This window comes from Melopsittacus undulatus, chromosome Z (assembly GCF_012275295.1).
Source record: "Melopsittacus undulatus isolate bMelUnd1 chromosome Z, bMelUnd1.mat.Z, whole genome shotgun sequence".
NCBI classification, from domain to species: domain Eukaryota; kingdom Metazoa; phylum Chordata; class Aves; order Psittaciformes; family Psittaculidae; genus Melopsittacus; species Melopsittacus undulatus.
In genome coordinates, this window is record NC_047557.1 from 3,444,072 (window position 1) to 3,457,229 (window position 13,158).

The 13,158-nt window shown below is 43.8% G+C and overlaps 1 protein-coding gene across 1 annotated transcript in view; it reads left to right on the forward strand.

Annotated features, from left to right (window-relative positions):
* The window catches only part of LOXHD1 (lipoxygenase homology PLAT domains 1), a 159,318-nt gene that overhangs the window by 142,422 nt on the left and 3,738 nt on the right, over positions 1-13,158 (forward strand). Inside the window, exons 39-40 of the mRNA XM_031045698.2 lie at positions 10,067-10,237; positions 11,351-11,489. Coding sequence (XP_030901558.2) covers positions 10,067-10,237; positions 11,351-11,489 — 310 coding nt within the window. The remainder of the gene's footprint in view (positions 1-10,066; positions 10,238-11,350; positions 11,490-13,158) is intronic.

The following is a 13,158-nucleotide window of genomic DNA, read 5'->3' on the forward strand; positions in this document are numbered from 1 at the left end:
TTAGAAATTCCTGGCTGTATTTTTTTGGAAAGGAGTAGCAGGGTCAGGGGTTGAGGGCTGTGTATGTTTTTTGTCAGGTGCTTGGGGGACATTAGGTATTAAATAAAAATGTGCGTCATTTACCATTACTTAGAGGTATCAAATGTTGATCATTCTTTCCTTAGGTTTTTTTTTAAAAATACTAAACAGTTTTCTGTCAGTGGTCTGTGGAAGACTCAGCCTCACACTGACCTATCCTGCTGCTACAGTCATAGACTCACAGACTGGTTTGTGTTGGAAGGGACCTTAAAGCTCACCCAGCTCCAACCCCTGTCATGGGCAAGGACACCTTCCACTAGAGCAGGTTGCTCCAAGCCCCTGTGTCCAACCTGGCCTTGAACACTGCCGGGGATGGGGCAGCCACAGCTTCTCTGGGCACCCTGTGCCAGCACTTCGGCACCATCACAGGGAAGAACTTCTGCCTCTCATCTCAATATCCCCTCTGACAGGTAAAAGCCATTCTCCCTTGTCCTGTCTCCACAGGCCCTTATAAAAACCTCTCTCTCTATTTCTTGTAGGTCCCCTTGAAGCAGTGGAAGAATGCCTACATGCTGAATGCTTGAAACATGATTGATGCTCTTTTCCTAATATTCTTAGTAAACAGCCTCAATGAAAAAACCATCCTATTTTGATTCACATTAGATGCATTTAGCCCTAGCTCAGGACTAGTTCAGAGAGCTACTACTAGGATCACAAGGCTTCTTTTTCCATTCAGACATCACTTGGTCCCAGCAAAAGTCAACCAAACTGCTCTCATTTCAGAACAAAATTCATTTAAATGGTTTGTCAAATGTGGCTACTTTGACATGAAGTCCATCTCCACATTCCATCCTCATCACAAAGTTCTGCTGCAGTGGGTTTGCTCCCATTTCACATACCACTTTTGTTTCTCCTCTCATGGAAATTTGACTGCAGAAGGACATTGAGAGTTGAAGAAGCAGTAATTACAATGCCAAAGGCTGTCGGAACGTTTTTAAATAGCAAACACTGTGTTTGCTCCTCTGGAAAAGCATATCAGTTTTATGGTCCCACTTTAATGCTTTTAAATGCCATTTTCCCCACAAAAACTGCTGAATGGCATCTTTCTATGAGATCTAAAGGAGGAATGAACTCCCCTCTGACTTCAGTAATTTCCTCTGTCTTCAGTAAAATTGATTAGGGAGGAATTCGGCACTCATTTAAAAGCAGGCAGTTTAGAGACTTCACAACTGCAACTTTCAGGAACTTTTTCCTGGTTTTTTAGCTGTTTAGAGCTCATCAGTGAAAGTCTGGTAACAATGAATTGCTGTAAATGAAAATTAGTTTCAAGTTTTGCTCCATGTCTTTTTAGCTTGCCCTTATTTGCTTTTTGATACTGAAATTCAACCTAATATATTTAAGCTCCCTGAGCAAATTAAATAATTTCCAGACTCCCCATCTCCTGATCTCAAATAGGCATTACGTATTTTTTCATATCTAGCTAATTTACTTCTACATTTATGCAAGATCAGTATCTGTAGGTCTGCAGAAATGCTGGCTTTCTGAATATAGGTCTCAATTTTTTCTCTGGTTTAAGGACTAAATCAGCATTCTGGAATAATGGCTTAAAGTTTCTCAGTATCTCAGTAATGGAATTATTTACCTAGAAAACTCTCTTTCTTTTTTTTTTCCTCTTTCTCCTTGCAGAGATGTATCTCCAAGGACATATGGGAAATCTGGATTTAGCTCTCTCATCTGCCTGAATAGATTTGAACCCAGATGATAAGCAGTCTTTCTAAAGTCATTAATTTCAGATTCTCAATTATCTCAGTTACCATCAGCCAAGGGAAGCCAGAGAGAATCTAAGTATGGGTAAACCAGACTTCTTTGTCTATAGAAGCAAAGACAGAAGTAAATAACAAGGTTATCAGGCCAGCATTTTTGCTTCAACAGAGCCTTTCTCTCAATTATGCCAACTGCTGTGACATTGTCCGATTGAGTTTTAAATAGCGTAACTTCCTATTGACTCCTTTTGGGTGGCTCTTCAGATGGAGATAGTATCTAATTCCAATTTCTTGATCTGGACCCAAGTCACAAACATTAAAAGCATACTCCTTTTCTTTCTTTGAAGGAACTACCTCTTTAAAGAGCAGTATCTTGGATCAGATCAGGCATTGAACTTGTAGCACGTGGTCTTTCCAGAGATACATTTGTGCAATTCACAGACATGATTTAAAGCCTTTTGGGCACTTGTAGGTCATAAATTATTAAAAGAAACCTAAAGATCTGCCTTTTTAGTCTTTTGTAGGGGCACACCCCAGCACTGACTCACAAAGCCCTTATATATCATGCACCTTCCTCCCTCAGAAGTGGTAGTTTTTTTTCCTTACATTCAACATTCCTGTTGCAGAGATGTGCTACAGACATTACAGCAGAAGCTGTATCTCCAGTATCTCACTGTCCAGATTTGGCATAAAGTAAGGAACGAAAGAGAAAGTTGCAAGCAAATAAAACAACAGACTTGAAGAAAAGGTGAAGACTGCAGTGTTGACCTTGTGCAATCATTCATTTTTTCCCAGTCTCCTGTAACTGCAGAACCCTTCACTACAGGGTAGAAGAGCCCCAAAGACCAAGTACAGCTATAGAATCAACAGTTCTACAAAAGCTTCTCTTTTCTACAAGCCTCCTTTGCATCGTTGGGGGACAAACTGCACCCTTCTTAAATGCTTTGGCATCAAGTATGTCTCAATAAAACACAAAAATACACTTCAGTCACAAGAATATAATCTGAGAAACTGCTATATCTTCACTCTGACCTGTTAAGTGTTTTTACACAGGAGTAGTTTATCTGTAAGATAGGTGGGTGGGATGGTGTCTGAGACTAATTTATGAGTGGTTTTGAGTCAATCCTGGACTGTGTAAGTTACACAGACAACAGAGGAAGAGGGACAGGGGACCTATTTTCTAAAACTGTCCCAAGTGTTAAGCTTTTGCTTTGCCAAAGGTTGTGAGAGGTTTTGCATTGCCTGTTTGCTCTGATGAGAAATGCTGTGGTGTGAACCAACACGATCCTAAAGGAGAGATACCCAAAATGAATCTATTTTTGTTCTGCCACTGGCCTACAGAATGACCTTGCGTAAATCACATCCCTGTACCTCATTTTCAATTATGTAAATTAGGGATAAAAAATATTCACCTTTTTAGAGTGTTTAGAGATGTATTGATGCACAGCTAGATGTTATGATTTTAACACCTCACAATTAACGCTCCATTTCTAGCAATCCCATGTTGCTATCAAAGCTCCCACCACTTTCTGGGTGATGTCTTATGTAGGGATGTGGTCATCTGAGCAGGCAGGGGATAAATGATTTCAGAGTACACAAGGCTGATGAGCTGTCTTTGTAGTGGTCATTACTGTATGTTTCAGAATATGTGGAAATTAAAACATTGCAATTAAAGGGCTGATCAGAGCTGGTTGATGGCTATAAAGGGCTGGGCAGCAACAATTCTTCACTCCCCCCTGACCAGCTAATGTCCCAAGAAATATTTTTCTTTCACTCCCATGGGAACATAAGCACCAACAATGACAGCTATTATCCTTGATGAGGTACCCATTGCTTATAAAACCAAACTAAAGGTCTGCTATACATATATAAAAGGAAAGAGGAGAAAATCGATGAATATAGAATCACAGAATCATAGAATAGTTAGGGTCAGAAAGGACCTTAAGATCACCTAGTTCCAACCTCCCTGCCATGGGCAGGGACACCTCACACTAAACCATCTCACCCAAGGCTCTGTCCAACCTGGCCTTGAACACCACCAGGAATGGAGCATTCACAACTTCCCTGGACAACACATTCCAGTGCCACACCACCCTCACAGTAAAGAACTTCTTCCTTATATCCAATCTAAATTTCCCCTGTTTAAGTTTTAACCCGTTACCCCTTGTCCTGTCACTGCAGTACTTAACGAATAGTCCCTCACCAGCATCCTTATAAAGTCCCCTTCAGATACTGGAAGGCTGCTATGAGGTTTCCATGCAGCCTTCTCTTCTCCAGGCTGAATAGCCCCAACTTTCTCAGCCTACCATCATACAGGAGCTGCTCCAGTCCCCTGATCACCCTTGTGTCCCTCCTCTGGACTTGTTAAGGCAGTCCCGTGTCCTTTTTATGTTCAGGACACCACAGCTGCAGAGAGTTGACATGGTATAGCTTTCATGGACATGCGTCTACCAAAGCCTGCATGTGATTCTGACAGCACAGATTTGATACCACCAGCTTTCTCTTTGCAAGGAATAGTTAATGTTCAGTAACACAAAGCAAAGAACCAGAAACTTGATGAGCACTGAACCCACTAGTCTCAGTTCAATCTCACTTTTATTTCTCCCATCCTTCCATGTTTCTGCATGTATCAGAAGAGCTTAATAATTTAGGCATCAATATAGGCTGGGGAAGAGATGCTGTTCCCCAAGAGGGGCAAAGGAAACTTGTAGTGCTGCAAGTTGAGGTTTTAGTCAAATGAAGCAGCAATGTCATTATGTGTTACATCTACTACTTCTAAAGCCAGACTTGACTGATCAAATCACTGCAGAAATACATGACAAGGAGCTTAGAATCCAGCCTGTCTGTTTAATACCAGGAAAGCACAGGCTTTCATCATCAGAGCAGACAGGCAATGCAATACCTCTCACAACCTTTGGCAAAGCACTTTTCTAAAACTGTCCCAGGTGTTAAGCTTTTGCTTTGCCAAAGGTAAATATAACCCCTCTTTTTAAGAAGAGGAAAATGGAAGACCCAGGGAATTACAGACCAGTCAGTCTCACCTCTGTGCCTGGCAAAATCTTGGAGCAGATTCTCTTGGAAGGCATGCTAGGGCACATGAAAAACAACAAGGTGCTTGGTGACAGCCAGTATGGCTTCACTAAGGGGAAATCCTGCCTGACCAATTTGGTGGCCTTCTATGACGGGGCTACGGAACTGATGGACAGGGGTGGAGCAGTTGACATCATCTACCTGGACTTGTGCAAAGCATTCGACACTGTCCCACACAACATCCTTGTCTCTAAATTGGAGAGACATCAATTTGATAGGTGGACCACTCAATGGATAAAGAACTGGCTGAATGGCCGCACACAAAGAGTTGTGGTCAATGGCTCAATGTCCAGCTGGAGACCAGTAATGAGTGGTGTCCCTCAGAGATCGGTGTTGGGACCGGTCTTGTTGAATATCTTTGTCACTGACATGGACAATGGAATTGAGTGCGCCCTCAGCAAGTTTGCTGATGACACCAAGCTGTGTGGTTCCCTTGACACGCTGGAGGGAAGGAATGCCATCCAGAGGGACCTTGACACGCTTGTGAGGTGGGCTGATGCCAACCTCATGAAGTTTAACCATGCCAAGTGCAAGGTCCTACACCTGGGTAGGAGCAATCCCAGGCACAGCTACAGGTTGGTCAAAAAGGAAATTTGGAGCAGCCCTGTGGAGAAGGATTTGGGGGTGTTGGTGGATGAGAAAATGAACATGAGGCGGCTTCAGTGTGCGCTTGCAGCCCAGAAAGCCAACCGTATTCTGGGCTGCATCAAAAGAAGCAGCAGATTGAAGGAGGTGATCCTGTCCCTCTACTCTGCTCTTGTGAGACCTCACTTGAAATACTGTGTGCAGTTTTGGTGTCCTCAACATAAAAAGGACATAGAACTGTTGGAACAAGTCCAGAGGAGGCCATGAGGGTGATCAGGGGACTGGAGCATTTCTCCTATGAAAACAAGCTGAGAAAGCTGGGGCTGTTCAGCCTGGAGAAGAGAAGGCTGCATGGAGACCTCATAGCAGCCTTCCAGTATCTGAAGGGGGGTATAGGGCTGCTGGTGAGGGACTATTCATTAAGGACTGTAGTGACAGGACAACGGGTAACAGGTTGAAACTTAAACAGCAGAGTTTTAGATTGGGTATAAGGAAGAAATTCTTTCCTGTTAGGGTGGTGAGGCACTGGAATGGGTTGCCCAGGGAGATTATGAATGCTCCATCCCTGGCAGTGTTCAAGGCCAGGTTGGACAGGGCTTGGAGCAACCTGGTCTAGTGGAAGGTGTTCCTGCCCATGGCAGGGGGGTGTAACTAGACAAGTTTTAGGGTCCTTTCCAACACAAACCAGTCTGGGATTGTGTGATCAGGATCCACTGTCCAGTGGTATCCAGGGAAAAGGCTGATGTGCCATCACTTCAGGGATCCTTTCAGGATGTGTGAGCAGTGGAGAGGACCTAGGTTAGTTCCTTCTAATGCTGCTACATCCCTACCACTTTTCTGGCTCCTCTTCCTCAATCCTTCACTGCTGTCTACTTCATAAACTAGCGAGTGCTGAGGGTTTGATGCCTCTGGGTTACATCTGTATAGGATGTAGTTTCCTTTCCTGCTGTTTCACAGACGCTATAATGTCTCTGAGCCCATTGCACTGCTAAAGCCACACAGGAAGAAAAGCTGTAAACAGGGTAATAACCTGAAACTAGAATTTCATACCTGAAAAGTGATTCTGCAGACATGGTTTCTGTTCCTTCCACTGATGTGCTTTCAGCACACAGAGCCAGCTCAGCAGAAGGAAAGTCTTGCATTTACACAGTGAATTACTGGACTTTTCATTTTTCCAGATGAATGCGAAAGGAAATTAAATCTATCTTTTCCCAGTCTGAAACAAGAGTAAAACAGTACCTTGGCTGGTAAGACTCAATAGTTTCTTCAGCCTTGAACCAATCATTTCATTGCTATATCAGCTTTGAAATGGCATTAAATTGTGTGGCAGTGAAACCCCCAGTGTGACTCCGCTCCTGGTACCAGGGGACACAGACAGGGTGGAAAAGTGTGCTGCCCTGGGCGTAGCCATTACAACATTCACCTGAATCACTTTTCTTGAGAAATTAAAAGTGATATGGAATACTTCTACAGCTTCCAGGTCTCCTAATTTAAATTGTTAACCACCAGGAAGGAAAACAGGAAAACAGAAAGACCAGTTCTAGTGAGAGGGGAGAAAAATATTTTTCCTTTAATGCAAAAAGGAGGATGCTTTGGGGCAATAACACAATTTTTCTAAGCTCCTTGGCTTGAGGTACCCTTGTGCTGTAAGGAACACCTTGTTGGTCTTTTCTTTTCAGTGTCAATTCCCTGACAGAGCCCAGACCTTGCTCTTTAAATAACCTAGGGCTGATAAACGCATCTTTCACAGGGAACACCAGGACAATCTGCACTTTGTGCTTGCTTTTCCCTCAACCCCAGCACATGCTGGAAATTCAGCTCTGGCCCACCTCTCCCTGTGATAAAAGAGCAGGTTTTTGATGCAGCTCTTCTGGTAAGTGCATGCTCAACCAGGCTGAAGAAGAGGGAGGAGGGTTTGTGCATCTCATTCACTCTCCTTTCTGATACTGCTGCTTAGCACTGATCCTGTCCAAGTCATGCTGTTCACTGCTGGCAGCAGGACTAGGATCAGAGATTTATTCTATCCCAGTCTGTATTCATTGATCTCTCTCTCTAGAGAATTATGTTTTCTTTCTTTCATCCTGTACGGTTTTAACTAAAGTTCTGATGGAAGCTGAGCAGTCTCCTGAATATACTGCAGAGATGTTCATTAAACTTAAATGGAAATGAGCATGCTGAAAAGAATAACAGCTGACACTGCCAACATGCTTAGAATACATTTCTGTACAGCCCCAAAGAGCAAGTTGCTCCAAGTAGAGCATGGTGACAGCCCTGGGGAACTTGATAAGGTCTACCCAGGAGGCAGTAAACTGGTACTTCATCCCATCCCACCCCCAAAACCATGCTCAAGATTTTTGTCCTGCTGATACAACCTGGAGGAGATCTTGCATGTTGATAGTGCACTCATCTCCACTGCCTGGGTGCTGGACCTGTGGTATTTGTACAGGTCTTGTCACTGGCACATGACACTTGTCCTCTCAGTTCAAGGGGTCAAGAATGTACTGGACAGAGCCCTGTGAAGAGCCTCAAAAGTGATTAAGGAATTGGAGCATCTGTTGTGGGATGTTGGAGCATCTGAACTACCTGGGGCAGTTCAGCTTGAAGAAGGGAAGGTTCAGAGGGATTTTATCAACATGTACCAATATTGGATGGGGAACAAAGAAAATGAGAAGATGGAGACAGACTCTTCTCACCAGCACCTGGTGACAGGACAAGAGGCAATAAACATTATTTGAAATACAGGAAACTTCATTTAAACATAATAAAAAAAAAGGTTTTTCTCCTGTTCATGGGTAATCAAACACTGGAACAGGTTGCCCAGAGAAGTTGTGGGGTCTCAGTCCTTGGAGATGTTCAAAACTGGACTGAAACAACCTGCTTTAGCTAGGGCTGTTCTAAGCTAGCAGTTGGACTAGATGGTCTCCAGAGGTTGCTTCCAGCCACAATGATTCTGCACATTCATGCCTCCAAAATGTAAGGAGCAAGTGGTGTCTTTGCTTGAGGTCTGTGCTTCATAGTGAGCAATTTCCTAACTTGAAGAAGGTTCTGGAAGCCAAAGAATGAAACAGAAATGGCTGTGAGACTGGTAGAGACTTGCCAACACATAGTGTGGAAGGATGTCAGTCCACTGGGTAACTTGCTGACATAAACTAGAAAGGTGCCATCATTTTATTTCAGGGCTACAGAAGATTAATATTTGCAAACTAAGGAAGCAGGCATATGGCAGTGAGTTCTTGGAAGAGCAAGATCTGTCTAATGTCTTTGGGATGTAAATAAGCCAGCACAGATATTTCATCATGATCATCACATTTCTTTGTCTAACTAATAACAGGACTTGTAAGTAGAACTGTCAAAACCTTTTGTCCTCCCCCAACCTCAACAAGAGCTTCTTGTATTTCAACAAAGAAATCAGGAAAATGTTCACAAATGCCCTTTTCTTCATTTACAAGTTTCTTTTCCACTGGAGAAAATGAAAAGTAAAATAGGAAACTGAAATGGAGCTTGTCGTGATTTAAGAAGGCCCCAAGGCAAAGTTCGGTGATTTGGTGGTCTCCTGCTATAGCATCCATTGCTTTAGTCTGTCTTATGTTCATATCCAGTCCAGCAATACTGGATTCACACTGGTTGCTTGGCAAAGTCAGGATAGCATGGGCAATTTCCTTGTATGTGTTCGCTGGCAGGGTCAAATGAGCAAGTCGCAATTTACCTTCTGACCTTCAAATTCAAGTACACAGGGTTTGGGGGTAAGACAGCCCATAGGAAAAGATACTAAACCCTACAGCCTGTGGCCAGCTAGCACTCCAAAAAGTGAAGGGACCACCACAAACCATACTCACACTGCTGTGTCTAATAGTTACAGACATGCGTGGTGCAGGAGTGGAGGTTAGATGGAACATGATTTCATATATTTCATTTTGATTTAAATTTTCATGTTTCTCTTAGAAAGAAGAACTTATAGCAGTTTCTGTGACTGAAGCTGCTTCATTAAGTTTCGCCCCCAAACCTTCTGATTTCCAGGAGATTTCTTTCTTCTGGCTCAGGCAAACACCTCTGCAGAGCCCTGATTTCCCTGGAGTTTTGAAAAGGCTTGGTGTCCCTAAGCCCCATTAGTGCTTCTTCCTGGGACAGCTCCAGTATTGGTATGCTGACAGCAGGCCCAAGCCCCAGGTTCTCCCTATTCACTGCTTACTGCTGCTGTTTCTGGTATTGCAGAAGCCCAGTCTCATGCAAAGTGCTTGGTAAGGACAAATGATTCTCACATGCCCAGAGAGCTTAAACCTAGCTTATCCAAGACGGTGCTCCAACTCCCTTAGATGTAATCAAAAGCCAGTGACTCCCTCAAAGCATGGCCTGAGTATAGAAGGGGGATCAGCTTATGGTCTTGAGCAAATCAACATTAGTTTTGGTGACAGAATAGTCCAGTGGAAGGTGTTCCTTCATGTAGCATCATGATTGGAACTAGATGACTGTTAAGTTTACTTCCAACCCAAACCAGTATGTGATTCTATGATTTCTAGCACCAGGAGGGTGCTGCCAAGGAGAGGGATCTCACCTCAATGCCCAAGATACATGAAAGTATCCAAGTCTTTTTTATTCCGTTGCTTTACTAGGAATCGCACCAGGTTGGCACTTAGAATATGTTGATGTGACGGACTCTGCCATGGACAAGACATTTCGCTTCCAGTGTGATCGCTGGTTGGCTAAAGGTGAAGATGATGGGCAGCTGATAAGGGAACTGGCTTGTGCCAATAATGACATTCTGGAACTGAAGGAACGCACTGGTAAGATTAGAGTTGACTTGTGGTGTTTGCTGAGGGACTGCAGAGGCCATAGGACCACATCTCCTGCAAGCTCCTTAACTAAAGTTTCCATGCAATAAGTATTTGTATTTGCAGTGTTTAAGGGTTGAGTTATTTAGGATACTCTTCAGTTCAAAAGTGCAGGAGTGTGATAAAAAAAAAAATCAGGATTTACAAGGAAGAAAACCATTTCATTCTGCATTGAAACCTAAGAAGGGCCTATCTGCAGCACTTCAATCCAGCAGTAAACCACAGGCATAAGCAGTAAGACACATGGTTATCATCTCCCTAGGTAAAATGGGTTTGAGTCTTTCAGGTGGAAGATAAGTTCAACACTTAAAGCTTTGTAGGTAACACTGTTCCAGCTTCTTCCTTAACAAGTTCTGGGCTACTAGCTCAAGTATCCCAGCTGAACATGATGGCTGAGCTAAACACCCCATAGCCTTAGGTCTACTCTAGGCAATTTCCCAGGGTCTAAGGTATTACACTGGTAGTGAGCAAGTAAACGATCAAGAATTATTTAACTGCACTGGTGATAGGCAAAGTGCATTGCAGTAACTCCTGCATCACAGTGCTCTTTGTGAGAGTGCTGGAGAGTCAATAATCACATTCCTTCAGAGTGATTTCACTCTGCCCCTGCAAAAAGTCAGCCTTTTGATTGTCATTTTGAGTACTTATACGCCACCACAGCACCTGAGCACATCCTGTTGCGTTACATGCCTAACCTCACTGTCCTTGGTAGGGCTGGGGAACAAAAACTTTTGGATTTGGGCTGTGTTGAAAACAGAGTGCTTAGCACAGCAGGGAGCTGGGCACAGCTTGCTCAAGAGCTGCTCCATCTACACTTGCAAGCTGATCCAGCAGTACTAATGTTTTTCATGTACTCAATCCCTGCATGAAATCCAAAGCACGTACAAGTCAAAAGTCCCACAGACTTCAGCATGGTTCCGTCCTTGTTTCGGAAATGTTTTCTTGTGTGCTGTGATAAATATTAGGAAGAGAGTTTTTAAGCAAAGTGACAGCCAAATGAAGAGATTTTTCTGACCATCTGCTCTTCCTTTTCTGTTTAATGTGTGTGTTAATTATGCTTTAAAGCCTATGAGATTGTCACAGTAACAAGTGACAGAGAGGATGCAGAAACAAAGGAAAACATCTGGATCATCCTAGAAGGAAAGCTGGGCCGCTCGAAAGAATTCCTTATGGAAAACTCCTCCAAGAAAAGGAGATTTGAAAGGTATTAGGACAGGATGGTGGGCTAAAAGAACAGTTGTGTGGATTCCACAGACACCACCTCTTCTCTCTCATGGTTTACAGGGTTGTGTTTGTGCCATGTTGTTTTGCCTCCCTCCTTCCCAAATGCTTAGTTGCTTCTCATCTAAAGTAAAAGGAATATGTAAAATCAGTTTCTTGTGGGCAGACACAGGGCAGGTTTAAAATCATTAGAAAAAGTCATCTGTAATAGGAAATGTAGTTTACGTGTGTGTGTGTTTGTGTGTGTCCTTTATATTAGTACATACAACCAGACTTCTGGCAAGCCCTGGGAAAGGCTGTGTGTTTTTGAGCTGGGAGGAGCAAAAGGAAGCTGGAGGTGGTTTTAGTTCCTTTTACAGCATCATACTGGCAGTGGGAATCAGAGAGAAAGTAAAAATAGTTGGAGGCTAAATGCTGTCAGAGATGATTAGATTTGGCTTTCCGAATGAATCTGTGGGGTTAAGGCTGAAAACCCACTGTCACGTGAGGAAAGCAGAATATCAGCCTCATTCGCATATGAACTGGAGGCCCATTTATGGAACATGGGACAGATCCTTTCTCCCATGTGGGACCACAGTGCTCCAAATGTGAGATGGGTTTTCTACTTTGTTCAAGTACCCAGTACACTCTAAGGAGACAGAAGTGTCTTCAAAGTTGTAAACACTGCTCATGTTCTGTTGCTTTGCAGAGAAGAAAGGTTTCTATTGTGGTTCTGTAAAGGAAGGTGAAATTATAGCTGATGTGGAGTTTAGTATGAATGGCTGATATTTCATACAGTCATGGAACTAGATGATCTTAAGATCTTTTCCAACTTTAACTGATTCTATGATTCTATGGCTTGTGTTGGAAGGGACCTTTTAGCTCATCCAATTCCAACTCCCTGTCAGTAGAGCAAGTCACTCCAAGCGCCTGTGTCCAACCTGGCCTTGAACACTGCCAGGGATGTGGCAGCCACAGCTTCTCTAGGCACCCTTGCCAGTGCATCAGCACTCTCACAGGACAGAACTGCTCAAGATCTCATCTCAGTCTCCCCTCTGGCAGTTTCAAGCCATTCCCCTTGGCCTGTCCCTACAAGCCCTTGTCCAAAGCCCCTCTCCAGGTTTCCTGCAGCCCCTTTAGGCACTGGAGCTGCTCTCAGGTCTCCCCTTCAGGAGCCTTCTCTTGAGGCTGAGCCACTCCAGCTTTCTCAGCCTGGCACTGGAGCTGCTCTCAGGTCTCCCCTTAAAGAGCCTTCTGTTCTCCAGGCTGACACAGCCGAACTCTCTCAGCCACAGACGACCTCACAGCAACTCCGTGGCCTCCTCTGGACTTGCTCCAACAGCTCCATGTCCCTCTTGTGGTGTTGTCCCAGAGCTGGATGCAAGACTGTAGGTCTGGAGTCTCCCCAGAGCACAGAAGAGGGGGAGAATCTCCTCCCTCCACCTGATGTTATTATTTCATGTGAAACAGGCAATATCAGCAAAAGCTTCCTCCTGACCTTAAGCTGCTGATGTTTACAGTGGAGTTGAAGACAACTCTCCAAAGCATTTGCCACAGCCCATCCTTGGAGGGAGGCTGGAATAAGGACCAGTCCAAGCAGATAAACCTAATAAGCATGCCAGGGACAGGACAGGGAGCCAGCCAAGGGTTTGACAGAGACCTATTGTTTCTCT